Raw genomic sequence first — 16,433 nt, 5'->3', positions numbered from 1 at the left:
CAGGTAATATAGGGGTATTGAATTCAGACTCACACTCCTTTAATAGTCCTATTTGTAGAAATTTTTCTATCATCACTGGCTGGATTCCTTCCCTATCTTCTTTCTTTAAGGGATATTGTTTAATTCTTACCGGTTATTGGTCTTTCTTAACTTTAATTTTGACCGGTGGAGCATTTTTCGCTCTTCCCGGTACGTCGGTAGCCCATACCCCCGGGTACACTTGATTTAGGATTTCCTGGTTAATTTTTCCTTCTGAGGGAAGACTGGTTAAGGTTAGACTCAATATTTGAATGTATTGTTGATCTTTTACCTCCAGAGTAATTTCTCCTTTTTCAAATGTGATTTTTGCTCCCAATTGTTCCAACAAATCTCTTCCCAAAAGTGCTTTTGGGGAGTTGGGCATATATAAAAACTTGTGGATGCCCCATTGTTTTCCCAATTTGTATTTTAGAGGCTTACAAAAATATGCCTTTTCACTTTGGCCAGTCGCCCCCTCCACCATAACATAATCATTCCCTAGGGGCATCAAGGCTTGATTCAAAACAGAGTATGTTGCCCCTGTATCTATTAAGAATTCTACTTTTTCTTGTTTTTCCCCTAGCTTAATTATAACCAGTGGATCCGCTAGGGTAGATTCCCCAGGTTCCCGTCAGTCTTTCCCTACGTGGGCTATTGTTCTTCCTGTGTGAGCCCTTTGGTCCCCTTTCTTATTCTTTGGGCATTCCCTCTTCCAGTGACCAAAATTCTTACAGAAAGCACACTGATTTTTACCCACACGAGGCAGGTTCCGTTTAATCCCTTTTTCCTTTTCCTCCCGCATGACAGCTATCAGCTTCTTTTGCCCTTGCCTATATTCTTCCTCTCTGTTACTAAACACTCTCCATGCTTCATCCAGCAGCACTTCTAAATTCCTGCTTTCTGTGGGGCGTAACTTCTGAAGTTTGCATCTTATATCTTCTGTGGATTGACCCAAGAATAGGGAGATTAATTGTTGTATTCCTACCTCTGACCCAGGATCCAGCGGTGTGCTACGGCGCATCACGTCCCTCAGTCGATCCAGGAATTCAGATGGGGACTCGGAAGGGCTCTGTCTGATTGCATACAAAGCTGACCAATTTATAGTTTTGGGGATTGCCTTCTCCATTCCCTTTAAAATCCATTCCTGGTACTCCTGCAATTTTTCCATATGTGCAGATCTATTAACATCCCACTTTGGATCTTGGGGGGGGAAATGTTCCTTAACGTTCCCTCCTGTAACTTTATAATGGTCTTCGGCCAAATTCCCTGCTGTTCTTAAAACTAGCTGCTTCTCTGTTTCAGTCAGATAGTCCAATAATAATTGTATATCCTTCCAATCAGGATTATGTTGCTTTATAATAAATTGGAAATGCTTAGTTACACTTACCGGGTCACTCCTATAATCTTTTGCAATCTTTTTCCACTCCCCTAGGTCAGCAGTAGAAAAGGGTACTTTAATTAACATCGTCCCACCATCCGGTCCCACCGCCTCCCGGAGAGGTGCTTGCAAAACTGTTGGAGCAGATTTCTTCCTGGTACGGGAAGATACGGGACTGTCTGGGGGAGTCGAAGCTCTGTCCGAGTCCGCATCCTGTTCCTGTGGTCGAGGGGGAGGCTTAAACAAATCAGTTAAATCTTGTTCTGGCGCCTGATGAATCTTACTTGCCTTAGTACATCTTTGTCCAATACTACATGCCAAACAACACCGCCTCAGTTTACCTCTGAGCTCCTTGTTGTTTTCTCGCTCAAGCGCGAGTTCCATAGGGTCCTGTGGGGGCACCATCCTACAGTCCCTTTGCCATTCCGGGTGGTTTCGGAGGGTGAAAAACATATCTGCATACGAAACCTCATCCCATTTTCTTTCTCTTCTTAAAAACAACATCAGTTGTAAAAGGGTGTTATAATCTATTGACCCATTAGACGGCCACTTAGCCTCACCTTCTAGCTTATACAACGGCCACCATTGATTGCAATATTTGATAAGGGTCTTTTTACTTTCCGTACTTCCAGTCCCAGCAATATCTTTCCAGTGAGCAAGTATGCAGCCCAGAGGACTTTTCTTTATTATTCCTCCACTCTGACCCCCTCCCATATTTATTGATTTATTATTTATCCTTCTTTTGTACACAAACACAGCCCTTTCTTTCTTATCCCAGTCTAAATTTTACACTTAGGATGCTCGAAATTCCAGCCAAACTCTACCCACAACTTTTTCACCACAACACTTACACTCTAGAACAAAATATAGGTTTACGAGAGTTACCGTGGTGTAAAGGACACTATTCAGAACCGTCAGGGTCCCACCACGAGGGAACAAAGGAATCTACAATGACAGAACACAATAAACTACTACCGTGGTTACAAACACACACTTTGGATCCAATTCAATCTTTGCACACAAACAATACAATTTACATAGACTCACAGTGTTCACACTCTCGTGAACGTCCACACACTCATAGTGGTCACACAATCATACAAGAAACTTGGGAAAGAGGAAAGTCCCCTTGCTTTCTAGCCCACCTCAGAAGACTCTGGGTGGCTAGGGGCGGCTGGACAGACCTCACGCCACACACACAGTCACAGCTTTGCTGGGATTCCCGAGACTCACTCACGCTTTCACAACACAGGCGTTTACACCATAAACTTCAGAAAGAGGAAAGTCCCTTTGCTTTCTAGCCCACCTCAGAAGACTCTGGGTAGCTAGGGGTGGCTGGACAGACCTCGCGCCACACACACAGTCACAGCTTTGCTGGGATTCCCAAGACTCACTCACGCTTTCACAACACAGGCGTTTACACCATAGAAGGTCCTGCACGCAACATAGAATTTTTACCATGCAACATAGATCACACACACACACACACAAGAATCCTTCACACAGACACTATGGTTCAGCAAGTCCAAATCAGTAGCCAACACAAAATGCCTTATTACAAGAACCAAAAATCGATACCAGCAAAACACAGACTAATTTGATCTATTCCCAGGATCACTAGTGGTCACTCTATCGGTCAGTGAGTCCCCAACTGGAGCCCCAAACCAACCTGGGTACCCACCCAAAGGGGACTATGCTGCACGCCAGACGTCTCTGCGCGATTTACCAGCTGCCCCGGCCACGCGTACGACTTACAGGCCCCTATCGTTAAACATACCGTTTGGTCCGCGGCTTCAGGAGGTTGTTGTCTGCTCCCGTGGTGAGTGGCTGGCAGCAGAGAATCCCCCAAGGAAAGTGCTCGGGGCGCGCCTAGGAGAGTCCGCTCTGCAGTCGATCCCGCAGCCAAGCAGAGAGCCTCCTGCCTGGCTCGCCAAACTGACGTGCGGAAAGCAGACTCCACAATCTGTAAGATTGTAAAGTAGGTATGTTTATTCGGCGCCGGGCAACACGGGGGGTAGTCCCGCCAAAATCGTGCGCGCCTGGCGTGGCAATTCACTTTGAATTTTATACAACCAAGTGTTACATATACATGAAGTTAAAAAAAACACGCCTATACATATGCATGAGCTATCCCGGCTTTGTATTAAAATTAGTTCCAAGAGGTCATTTGGCCAGTTTTAGCTGGCTCCTGAAGGAGGCCCCTTGGTTCTTATCAGGACTGTCCTTGTGCGGGAGGTGCAGGACTTCTCACTTCAGATAAAGAGTTCAAAGCACAAAGCAAGGCCCCTCGGTTGGGGAATGCAAGACTTCCCCCCCCGGGTAGTTTTTACAATAGCTAGTTAGCAAAGCATAAAGCGCCATTTGTATTAGCATGCACAGCAATAATCAATAAATGCCATATCTATTAAAGTTTCCTTAGCCCCTCTTCTCATCATGAAGCAGAAAAAACGCTTGCAGGATGGGAAGGTGCAGCTCTTGTTTCTCCCAGAGTTCCTGCTAGGTTGAACGGGATGTTGCAGGACTAGGCCCAGATGTGCATACAGCTGTGCTGGCAACAGCAGCTGGCATGTGTTCCTCATGCCTGCACTGATGTGCAGAAAACAGACTCCACAATCTGTAAGATTGTAAAGTAGGTATGTTTATTGGGCGCCGGGCAGCACGGGGAGTAGTCCCACCAAAACCGTGTGCGCCTGACGCGGCACCTCACGTTGAATTTATACAACCAGGTGTTACATATACATGAAGTTTCGTAATTCATCTATACATATGCATGAGCTATCCCCACTTCGTATTAAAATTAGTTCCAAGGGGTCATTTTCATAAACTCCTCCCATCTGCGCTTGCGCAGTGCCTCCTGGTGGTGGTCGTCGGGGGTCGTGGGGATGAAGATGAGCTGCTTCTCTTCGTCACCGCTAGTAACCCTTTGTTTTTGCGCAGACTCAGTTATGCTTTGGTTCTTGTCCAAACCGCAGGGTCAGTTCTGGCTGGTTCATGCAGAAGGCCCCTCAGCTCTTATCAAGAACTGTCCTTGGGAGGGATACAAAACTTCTTGCTTTAGATATTCTACACAATGGCTAGTTAGTAAAGCATAAAGCACCATCTGTCTTAGTATGCACAGCTGCAATTGATTAATGCTTTACCTACTTAGGAGTTTTCTTTTAACCCCTTCTCTCAGCACGCCCGTGCCACAGTTTGCTAAACTTCAGTGAGATAAGTTTATGCACATTTTTTTTTTCTTTTTTTTTTTTCCCCTGTGTTTGCTTTACACCTGTGGTCAAATTTGGGTTCTTTGGTAACAGAGACGAACAAGGAAATGTGAAATTTGATGAGATTCTTTTAGGAAAATAAAGCTCGAGTCGTAACCGGTGGCTGTGAAGGTATCGCAATGCGCACAGCAGAATCATAGAATCATAGAATGGTTAGGGTTGGAAGGGACCTTCAAAGATCATCTAGTCCAACCCCCCTGCAAGGAGCAGGAACATCCCTGACTAGATAAGATTGCTCAGAGCCTCATCCAACCTGGCCTTGAACGTTTCCAGGGATGGGGCTTCCACCACCTCTCTGGGCATCCTGTTCCAGTGTTCTACTGATGTGCGGATCAAACTCTACAACTTGGAGAGAGTTATAAAGCAGGCATGTTTATTTGGTGCCGGGTGCGTGGGGGATCGCTCCTCCAAAAGCACTCACACCAACAGCACATTTTACCAAAAATTTATACGGTGCAGGTATACCTATTCATAGAATTGCACAATACAGACATACATATGCATAAGTGAGGCAGGGTTAGTAAAAAACCACTCACGTTAGCATTTCAGATCTGTCTCTGGTGGTCGTTTACTTCTTCAGGGGTCTTATCTTCCTCTAGATGAACTTTAGTCATTCACCCATGCTCTCCTTTCACTTGGTGATTTCAGCAGTTTCCCGACTTCTGACCGGATTTGCGGTGGAACTAGCATTCTGTCCTTTGCTAGACATATTAGTCCTTGATGAATACCAGTTTCTTGACAAATACCAGTCCCTGATAAGCTTAAGTGAGTTTCAAGGCAAACAGGATTGTTAGGCATTCTCTAGCAGACAGTTAGTCTCCTAAATCAAGCAATATTTAGCAGACAGTTAATTCCCTGTATCAATTCCCCCCTTTTCTTTCTCCTAAGAAAATTCTTTTGCTGTTAAAAGTGGTTCATTATATTTCATTACTGTTTTTAAGGCCCATATTTGTTCACCAAGCTTCTTCAGTTTGTACCAAAAGATAAGATTTACTACCGTTAACGTTGCCATGACTATCAGTAATATCAATATTGGGTGGGTCAGTATGTTTAATATCTTGGTAGCAGACGAGGAATAACCCATGAACTCATCCCACCAATAGTGCTCTCTGTCTGACTTCACTCGTTCCATTATTTGGTGTATTCTTTCTGCATCATGTTGGATAGTAATTAAAGTCTTTCGGCCACTTTCCTGGACTTGCTTTATCAACCTCTAAATTCTCATGATGCAGAAGTTCCCTTACCAGAGCAAGATTCATTCCAATAGGGGTGGGCTGCAAATCTTGAATCAATTCATGACTAGATCGTATAAATTGATAGGTAATGACAGGAGCAGTATAATTAAAATCACATCCTGTGAGACTAACATTATAATGGTTTCTATGGTCTCATTGGGGTGTATCTCAAAGTGACAAACATTTTGTTCTGTATCCAGACAAATATCCTGCGCTTTTATGGTATTACCTTCACAAATAAATCCCTGCTGGTCTCGCACAGCACAGGCCTCAACAATAATTTGCCATTTTTTCCCATTTTTCATAGGCCACACCCTATGTTCTAAGGGATAAAGTACAGTTCCATGGTGATTTAATCCTAATGCAACAATTGGATATATATTGTACACCAAGGCTTTAGATACAGTTAGTACAAAAGCTGTGGCTGTGTTGCTAGCAGGGTCAAAGGTAAAATTAACTCAGTGCCACCACGATTGGAATTTCCTTTCAAATTCAGTTGCGTTATCCCAAATTACCTTTTGGATTTCTCTTGGCAGGATTCCGTCCTCCCCTTCCCTGATGATTGCAGCTGCTATTGATTTGTATCCATAATTGGGCCTGGATACAATTGAGTGCTTTAGAAACATTAGTTTGAACTATGTCTAATGCATCTACAATTAATTCATTATAACAATTTTTACAATAAAATGTGGCCCTCTATCTGAGGAGATTGTTGCAGGAATCCCAAATCTCGGTACAATTTCTTCTAGTAATGGTTTAGGTACCTCTCTAGTTTTATTTGGTTCAGCAAGGGAATGCTTCTGGCCAGCCTGAAAAGGTGTCTGTTAGGATCAACAGATATCAGCACCCCCCTTTTCTTGGGAGTTCTGAGAAATCAATTTGCCATTGCTGCCCTGGATAGTTTCCTTTCCCTATTTGTCCGAGTTGGGCTTTAGGCCTTTTCTTAGGATTATTCTGCAAACATATTTCACACTGCTGTGTCACCTGTTTAACAGTAGTGTAGAGGTTCCGGGCAGCTATACGCTGACTCAAGTATTTATACAATGCTTCAGCTCCCCAATGGGATTTTCTGTGTTCTGCCATAACTATGGCCCACAATAATGCAAATGGAATTATTATTCTGCCTTGTGGAGTCTTTGCCCACCTACCCTTCTCTATTTCTCCACCTAAATCTTCAATTAATTTTCGATCCTCTTTGGAATATTTGGGTTCACAATCAATTTGTATTTTACCGTCTGGGAGCAAAGACTGTGCGAGCGACGGAGGAACGTACGACAAAGACTCCATATGAGTAATAAGCATAGTTCGATTTATTAGTCCTGGGTGCGCATATTTATATTGCTAAGATAAAATATGCCTACTAGTCATTGCGTGATTGGCTTAAGCTGTAATGGTTACATTTGCATATCCCTCCTACTTGCAGTTAGTTAACCTGGAAAGTCCGTTAACCTGGAAAGTCCCGTACTTTTCATGTTTTCACTTTCTCAAAGTTATTTACGATCTTCTTCAAGGTTGCTTCGTTTACTTTCTCACAGGCGGCCTCATTATTTTCTCACAGGTGGCTTCAGTACTTTCTCACAGGAAGCTTAATTACTTTCTCACAAGTGGCTTCAGTGATGTCCTTGAGGCCTGCTGCTCACAAACATAACAATTCCACTCGGTCTGGATTGTTCACTAAGTGTCCCTGATACTCCAGGTATCCAACAAATCCCCCTTTTTGTTTTGAACAATCCAGACCCACTTATGCGCTAATAACAAAAAATCAATGGCTGCTAGATTCTGCAAAAATAGCATGATGCATACTATCCATGTCTTCTAATAATCCTGATAACATGCTAGAGGTTAAATTCATTTGCTTTTGTGCCCAACAAGCTAATTTATTTAAGTTAGCTAAAACTTTTTGCAGTTGCTGCCCAAGGAACAAATAAAGATAATGCTATCCGCTCAGCTGTACCCAACAGGGTTAAATTGCTGTCACAATGGGGAGTCAATACTTTTAGCGATCTTCTTGCTCGCGTATGATTCCGTAATGTTCTCATAGATGGAGCAAACATTATCAATTTTCCAAAATAACATGGTCCTCCTATGGCCCTTCTTGGTACTCATGACCTTATTTTACTACAATATCAACTAGGTTCATGTAGGCCTCTACTGAATCTCCCTTTTTTTTTTTTTTTTTTTTTTTTGTCTGTATTGAGTTGTCAATCATTTTTTGCAAGCATGGTATGTTATGCCTAGTATGATGCCTAGTATCACAATTCTGATTTTAACCAAGGACAGCAACCACCCAGTTATGCCACACACAAGCTTAGTTAATAAAATTACTGATCACACGTTATACATATTCATGATTATGAAGCAAAGCTAAGTTTCACTACCTTCTAGTAATTGTCTACTATAACATTCTTCTACTATTACAGATATAACAACTCCAGTAACTTTCTTATCTACAAGAGCAATGACTAGTTTTCTGCAGGCCTCTGTTGAAACAAGCCATAAATTCTGCTAACAATGTTTTGTATCTTAAAGCTTCCCTTCTCATTCCATGGCTTTCTTCCTGAGAGCATGATTGCATTCCTCCCCCAAGGTCAGTGTGCTTTCACTGATACCATACTGACCCAGCGAAACACCACATCTCCCCCTTTTTTGTTTATGAGAAGAGGCTTGTTTCAACGCTTTATCTATTAAAGTCTGCACACATTTTAAGACACAGAATATAGATCAAAATACATATATAAAAGGAATGAATAAGCATCCTACAGCTACTAGCAACAAGCTTATATCAAGTCACCAAAAGATTTCTGAATATATCAAAACCATCACTTTGTTGCTGTTTTTGTACTCCTTTTTGCAAGTTTTGAATACTTTTGTGAATAGATTCCAAATGATCAGACAGATTCATGCAGCAAAGCCCATCAAAATCCTGACAATCATGATTTTGTGCTAATAATAAAAAATCTATTGCTGATCTATTCTGTTACCAACCCAACTATGCCAAAGACACCGCCTAGCAGGAGGGTGATTCTCAGCCGGGTCAGAGCAGAGAAGGGAGGCAGGCGCAGCACCTTCAGGGCGTCCCCTGTTGTAAATAAAGTGTGCTCTGGGTCCGTCCTCTCCCCTTCGCTCCGAGCCACCTCTGTTTATATCCTCAGCAGATTCAGTGAAAGAGTACTGACCAGGTGTTGCTGCATGCATGGCCAGTGCATACAACAAGGCCTGACTAGACGTTGCTGCATGTGTGGCCAGCACATGTGTCGTGGTTTTGTTAGTGAGGGGGGGCCTAAGGTGGTAGCTTCTGTAGGAAACTGCTAGAAGTCGCTCCCCTTTGTTCAGGGGACTTGGCCAGGCCTAGGGCGGACCCACTGCTGGCCAAGGCCGAGCCGATTGGTAGCAGAATGTCTCGTGATAACGCCTCTGCGATAACATATTTAAGAATGGGAAAACAGAAAAAAAAAGAGAGAGAGAAGAGAAGATGTGAAGAAGCTGAGCGGGGGCAGAGGCGCAGAGGGGGAGGCGCAGGCCTCATGGGCCTTGCAGGCCTCACCCTCTGGCCTCTCGCCAGGCAGCCGACTGGGCCCGACTCGGTCCAGCCCGGCTGCAAGAAGTGGAGAGGAGATGAGAAGTGAATAAGATGTAAAAAAGATCCCGAGAGACATCTGCCAGCCTGTTGTGAGGAACGGCTGCAGACGCCAAGGTCAGTTCAGAAGGAGGGGGAGGAGTAATGCGGCTCCTGGCCAAGATTCCCCTGCAGCCTGTGGTGACGACCATGGTGGAGCAGGTTGTCCCCCTGCAGCCCATGGAGGTCCACGGAGGAGCAGAGATCCACTTGGAGCCCATGAAGGACCCCATACTGGGGGAGGTGGATGCCTGAAGGCAGCTGTGGCCCGTGGAGGGCCCACTGGGACAGCCGTTCTGGAGAGACTGAACTCCGTGGAAGAGATGACCCACGCCAGAGCAGTTTCACAAAGGACTGTGGCCCGTGGGAGGGACCCCACAATGGAGCAGGGGAGGAATGTGAGGAGTTCTTCCCCCGACCATGAAGCAGCGGCGTAAAACAACATGTGATGAACTGACTGCAACCCCCATTCCCTCTTCCCCCCTGTGCCGCTCCGGGAGGGGAAGGTAGTAGAGATAATGTTAAGCTTGGGAAGAGGGAGGGGTGGATGGAGGTTATCTTGTTCTCTGTCTCATTATCCTGCTGTTTGTAGTAATAAATGAATAGTTTTCCCCAAGTCGAGTCTGTTTTGCCCGTGACGGTAACTTTAAGGATTTCTCCCTGTCCTTATCTCAAACCTTGAGCCGTTTTTCCTTATATTTTCTCTCCCTATTCTCTCGGAGTGTGGGGGGAGTGAGAGAGAGACTGCGTAGTCTGGTCCGATCGGGGCTGAACTACGACAACATGCAACAAGGCCTGTCAAAATATGTGCTCTGCAGGCTAACAGTGGTTCTGTTTTGTAAAGTAGCATAGTATATAGAATCTACATCAGTTAACAGCGTTGATAGTGCCGATGCAGTTGTATTTATTTGCTTAGCAAGCCAACAGTCCAATTTATTTAGCATAGTTAATGCTTAGGCACTTGCCACACCAGGTGTAAAGACTGAAGCAGCAATAATTTTACTTAGTTTTCAAAAGTCTGTATTATCTTGGCAATCAGATTCAATGCTATGTATGCTTCGTTTAGGTCCTTTATGCTGTCTGGATTTTGATATGTGCTCGCATGATTACATCATGCTGTGTCATTGCAGTGTATAAATCTTAAAGCATTTACAATCACTACCCCTCTAGAAACATTAGCTCTTGAATAGTTAAAAAAAAAAAAAAAGAAAATAGACAGAAGTCCATCTTTACTGATCCCCAAAAGTTCCATCTTTTGTAGTTTTAGCACTTAGCACTCGTGGTTGCTGCTGTTTTACACAGAGTTGCCGTCCTACCGGTATCTGGCAGGTCAACCAAACATGTTCTGAAATACCCGCAGACGATACAGACAGGGATCCACTTGTTTACTGCTCCTGTAAAGACATAAGCGTATCCCTTCCCCCATGTTATAAGAGGGAATGGTCCTTCTACTTATACAAAGTTCGACTCAGACAGGAGTACCTGTTAACCATGTCAGGGGCGGGGGGGTGGGGGCGCCTGGCGGCGGCCGTGGCCCCGGGCATATAGGAGGAAAGAAAACTAAAACCCGAGGTTTAAGACAAGAATAGGGAGGGATCCTTAAAGCCACCGCTACAAGCAAAACAGACCATCACTAAAACCAAAGCAGGATAAGGAAAAAGGGAACAAGACAACCTCCCCCCACCCCTCCCTGTTCCCGGGCTTAACACCATCTCCACCTCCCTCCCCTGCTCAAGATTACCCATACATTTTCTCTAGGGTCAAAAGCTGATTTTGGCATACAGCTTGCAGAAACACAAATACAGGCAGCAATAATGATGACCCTCCAGTCCATTTTCAATTATCACCACTGTTTGATGTTCCTGAAGAGGCGTGCGCTACAGCTGCTTTAGTCCACCGAGCAGGAACCCACTGAGGTCCTGAAGGGGTAAGGACACACATATAACCCTTACCAATAAATTGTACCTCCGCAGGTCCTTCCCATTTTCCTGTTGACAAATCCCTGTAGTATACTTTCATAGGTTGTCCCTTAATGCTGTTTGTGGTGTTGGCGTGGCGTTTTACAGGCGGAACCTCAGAGTCCCCAAATATGCAGAGATAGTTCATAACAAACAGGGTTTTTGACACTCTTTCCTGTATGTCTCTAACATCCTGAAAATTTTTCAAGTATCTTTTTAATGTCTGATTGGTTCTTTCTGCTATCGCCTGTCCTGTCGGGGAGTGGGGTATTCCAGTGACGTGCGCAATGCCCCACATTTGGCAGAATTTTCTCATCCTTTCACTGACATAGGCTGGACCGTTATCCGTTTTTAATTTTTGTGGTACACCCATCACGGCAAAACTGCTCATAAGATGGCGAATCACATGCCCTGCCTTTTCTCCTGTTTGGGCCGTAGCCCACACAAAGTGACTGTACGTATCCACTGCAACATGTACATATCTGAGTTGACCAAACTCAGGTACATGGGTCACATCCATTTGCCAAAGTTCACAGGGCCCCAAGCCCCTGGGGTTTACTCCTATACCCAGACCTGGTCCATGATGACTACATTGGGGGCATGCTCTAACAATTCCCTTGGCTTCATTTGTTGTAATGTTGAATTGACTTTTTAGGCCCTTTGCATTTTGATGAAAAATGCTATGAGCCTCCCGCGCCTTAACAAAGTCACTTAATGGCACTGTGACTGCCACTAACTGATCGGCTCGGTGATTTCCCTCGCCCAAGCCTATTGTCCACATATGGCTTCTTATGTGAATGACTGCGTATGGTTGATATCTTTGTTGTAGGGCTGCCTGCAGTTGTCGAAAGAGCTCACAAAGGCGGGGATTCCTGATGTCCTTAAGCCTTGCGTCCTCTATCCTCTGGAGGACTCCCGCGACATACAATGAGTCTGTCACAATATTGAGCTTCTGGTGATGCCATCGAAGAACAGCCCATACCACTGCCGCTAGCTCCAGGGTTTGCAATGAATCCCCCGGTACAGCCGTAAGAATATGATGGCGCCACTTTCCTTGATCTTGCAAACGACAGCAGCACGTCGTGATCTTCTTCCTGCATCTGTAAAGGCTGTGACTGCATCTGGTAGAGGCGTTTCACTCCTTTTGGGCGGCATGATCCACTCGTTCTGACTGATCCACTGAAGTACTGGTGATTTAATCGAGTCTGTAACAACATCATTTGCTGAGGAGAATAAGCTGAGCTGAAGCTCCTCTGATTGACGAAGGCACCATTCCAGCATATCTTTTCTTATAGGCAGTCGGATAATACCTGGTTCGGCACCTGTAATCTGTAGCCCTCGTGTTCTTCCTTTTCTGATCAACTCACTCAGGTTTTCTAGCTGATTTTGAATCGTTTTGTGTGGTTGGAGACTCATGTACAACCATTCCAGGATTCGGACCGTCTCCCCCTTTTTCTTTTTGCACTGTGTAAGTGCACCAATGAGTTGAGAGGGTCCATTGGCAATGGTGAGGTCTACTGGAATAGTGGGGTCACGACGGTTGACCTACCGTTGGGTAATTAACTCTGTAATATGTTGTAGAGCGGTTTCTTGTTGTGGAGACAACGCTACAGGTGTTGCCGGATCCACACCTCACAAGAGGAGCCGTAGAATGTTTAAATCGTCGTTGGAAATGCCGACGACTGGTCGTAACCATTGTAGATCTCCCATAAGTTTCTGAGCATCATGCAAGGTGCGTATGTGGGTTGTTATTGTTGATTTTTGCGGGCGGATTTGAGAGTCTGTTATCTGCCAGCCTAAGTAATTCCACGGCGCTGTGGGTTGAATTTTGTCTGGGGCAAGAATAAGTCCCTCCTGTTTTAGCGAGTGCATTAAGAATTGTCATTGCTGTTCTGTGAAAGGGCGTTCTTGAGCAATCAAGATATCATCCATATAATGGTATAGTATTGCTTTGGGCCAGGCGGCCCTAATAGGCCGAAGAGCATTGTCCACAAAGAGCTGGCACAGGGTGGGACTGTTTTTCATGCCCTGAGGGAGTACAGTCCATTCGAATCGTTGAGCAGGTGCTTCTCTGTTGATTGATGGCAAGGTGAATGCGAAGCGTTGAGTATCTTCTGGATGCAGGCAAATTGTAAAGAAGCAGTCCTTTAGATCAACTATTAAGAGATGCCAAGATTCGGGTAACATAGCAGGATTTGGTAGTCCTGGCTGCAAGGCCCCCATGGATTGCATCTGCGCATTCACGGCTCTGAGGTCTTGTAGAAGTCGAAATTTTCCAGATTTTTTGCGTATTACGAATATGGGGGTATTCCATGGGCTTGTTGATAGCCGAAGATGTCCTTGTGATAGTTGTTCTTCTACTAGCTGATGTGCTGCTTTAAGACTTTCCTTTTTTAACGGCCACTGCTCGATCCAGATGGGCCTGTCTGTTAGCCACTGAAGAGAGATCGGGAAAGTCCATACTGCAGTGACCGTAACTAAAAAGGATTTTTAGTAGTAAGAATAATTCCCAATTGATCAAGGACATCACGTCCTACAAGTCCATTGACTCCTTGTGGCAAAGTCATTATTGTGATGTACGTGGAGGCAGTTCTTCCATCGAGGACAACCTGAATGTGGTGTTCACTGCGCAAAACTGATGAATGTCCTCCAACTCCTTCCACGCCTCTGGCCATGGGTAGCAATGGCCAATGTTGAGGCCAGCGTTCTTTTGCGACAATGGTGATGTCAGCGCCGGTGTCTAGTAGCATGTCCAGGTGAATTTGTTCTCCGGTATTGCAAAGGATAGTTGATGCTACGGGTCAGCGGCCCATAGTCATAGTTAGCATAGCTAAGCCCCCTGTAGATCCGAACCCAGCTGTTTCCCTTTCTACTGGAGATAGTGCTTCCATATCCTGTGTCAGCTGGTGGATAGGAACCAATTGAGCAATTTTACTGCCAGCCGGGATATGTATCGGTGGGAACAAAGTTTGTGCTATTATTGATATTGTCCCTTTATAATCCGCATCGATAACCCCTGGTAGAATAAAGAGGCCTCTTAGTCCCGTAGATGAGCGTCCGAGGAGTAATGCTCCTTGCGGCTCCCCGTTGATTAAAATGGGTCCTGTCGTAGTGGTGGCAATTTTTTGTGGACACTGGTCAACCAGCGTACAGTCTATTGCTGTTGCCAAGTCCAGGCCGAGGCTCCCTGTTGTGGCTGGTCGCAGGGAGGAGGCAGGAACGGGTTCGTGATTGGTTGTCCTGGTTGTTGGGTCGCATTCAGTTGAGCAGGGGCGGCAACTGTTGTCATCGCGCGGCCGCCTGACGCGTTCGTTCGCCCGTTTCCCGTCCGCTGACAGGCAGCGGTGTTGTGGGTGTTCATGCGGCAGTTGTCACACCAGACTCATGGGGCACGGCATTGTCGACGAGTATGCCCTTCTTGGCCGCAACGGAAGCATTTATTTCCTCTCCACGGCGGGGGTCGACTTGGTTTTGACGGCTGGTGCAGGGGTGCCAGGGCTGCGAACGCTTGCTGCTGTGCCTGTATTAAATCTTTCCCTAGTTCCCGTACCGCCTCCACTAACATAGCTTGTGGTCCCACTGGTACTCTGCTCATGCATTCTAGCATCTGTTCTATAGTAGCGTCCCCTGACAACGTTAGGATAATTGACTTTGTAGCTTGATTAGTATTTTCTAATACACGTTGTCTTAACAGTGCAGGTTTCATCCAATCATTCACATCTGCTTGATCTATTGCCGATGTTAATCTGTCTATAAATTGAGAGAAAGACTCATCCCTCCCCTGTTTGATTGCCATATATGAGGGGGAAGGAGGGCTAGTTCTAACGGCACTGATGGCTGCCCTTGCTGTGCGCATGGATTCGAGGCAGACCTCAGCCCCTGTTTGCAGTTGCATATCTATAGTAACAAATCTGCCCGTTCCCATCAGCTGTTCTACGGTAACACCATTAAGGGGGTCATCCTGGCCCCGAGGTTGATGGGCAGATAACTCGCAGAGGCGTTGCCAGTGTGCTTGCCACAGTAGCAACTGTGACTGAGTCATAATCATTCTTACAATTCCCTTAATGTCTTCTGGACACAAAAGCGTTCCCCCCCATATATAATATAGTAGTTGTTTAGTGGGCTCGCCATGTAAGCCGGCCTCATTTACAGTGTTTCGCAGTTGGGAGAGGAATTTCCAATCTAACGGGTGGTGTGTGCCATACTGATTTCCATTGGCATCGATCTCATACTTTACAGGGAAAGCCAAACTATCAGAAATACCGCTGACTATCTCATATTGTCCCTCTTCGGCGGCCTGTCTCATAATGTTTCTCCAATTCACTGGGGTAATTTTTATTTGTCTCTGGGGTGTTTCTTGACATTTATTGTCCTTTTGTGTACCCCTATCTGCTATAGGAGTGTCATCTCACCAACAGAGTGTGCTCACCAACAGGGAGGGGCTGGTGGGGGATGTGAAACTAAAGGACAGTCTTGGCTGCAGCGACCATGACATGGTGGAGTGCAAGATCCACGGGGCAGCAAGGAAACTACATGGCAAGCTCTCTGCCCTAGACAGGAAGGCGGATTTCGGCCTCTTCAGGGACCTGATGGGCCAAGTGCCATGGGAGGTGGCCCTGGAGGGAAGAGGGGCCCAGAAAAGTTGGTCCATATTCAAGGAGCACCTCCTCCAAGCTCAGCAGAGGTGCATCCCGATGAAAAACAAGTCGGGCAAAAAGGCCAGGAGGCCAGTGTGGATGAGCAAGGAGCTCCTGGACCAACTGAAAGTGAAAAAGGAAGCCTATAGAGGGTGGAAGTGGGGACAGGTAGCCTGGGAGGACTACAAAGAGGCTGCGCGAGTGGCCAAGGATAAGGTAAGGAAGGCCAAAGCCCTGGCAGAACTGAATCTGGCCAGGGATATAAAATGCAACAAGAAGAGCTTTTATAGGTACGTAGGGGACAAAAGAAAGTCCAGGGAAAATG

General features: G+C 45.5%; 1 protein-coding gene across 1 annotated transcript; it reads right to left on the bottom strand.

Moving 5' to 3' along the window:
* Positions 1-14,853: 14,853 nt before the first annotated feature.
* Positions 14,854-15,777, bottom strand: LOC147596751 (endogenous retrovirus group K member 5 Gag polyprotein-like). The gene has a single exon (XM_086769634.1). It carries the CDS (start codon positions 15,775-15,777, stop codon positions 14,854-14,856), a length of 924 nt encoding a protein of 307 aa, XP_086625760.1.
* Between the last annotated feature and the right edge of the window lie 656 nt (positions 15,778-16,433).

This window comes from Chlamydotis macqueenii, chromosome W (genome assembly GCF_036417535.1).
Source record: "Chlamydotis macqueenii isolate bChlMac1 chromosome W, bChlMac1.mat, whole genome shotgun sequence".
Taxonomy (NCBI): domain Eukaryota; kingdom Metazoa; phylum Chordata; class Aves; order Otidiformes; family Otididae; genus Chlamydotis; species Chlamydotis macqueenii.
Note: the sequence above shows the minus strand (reverse complement) of the source record. Positions and strands in the feature narration are given on the sequence as shown.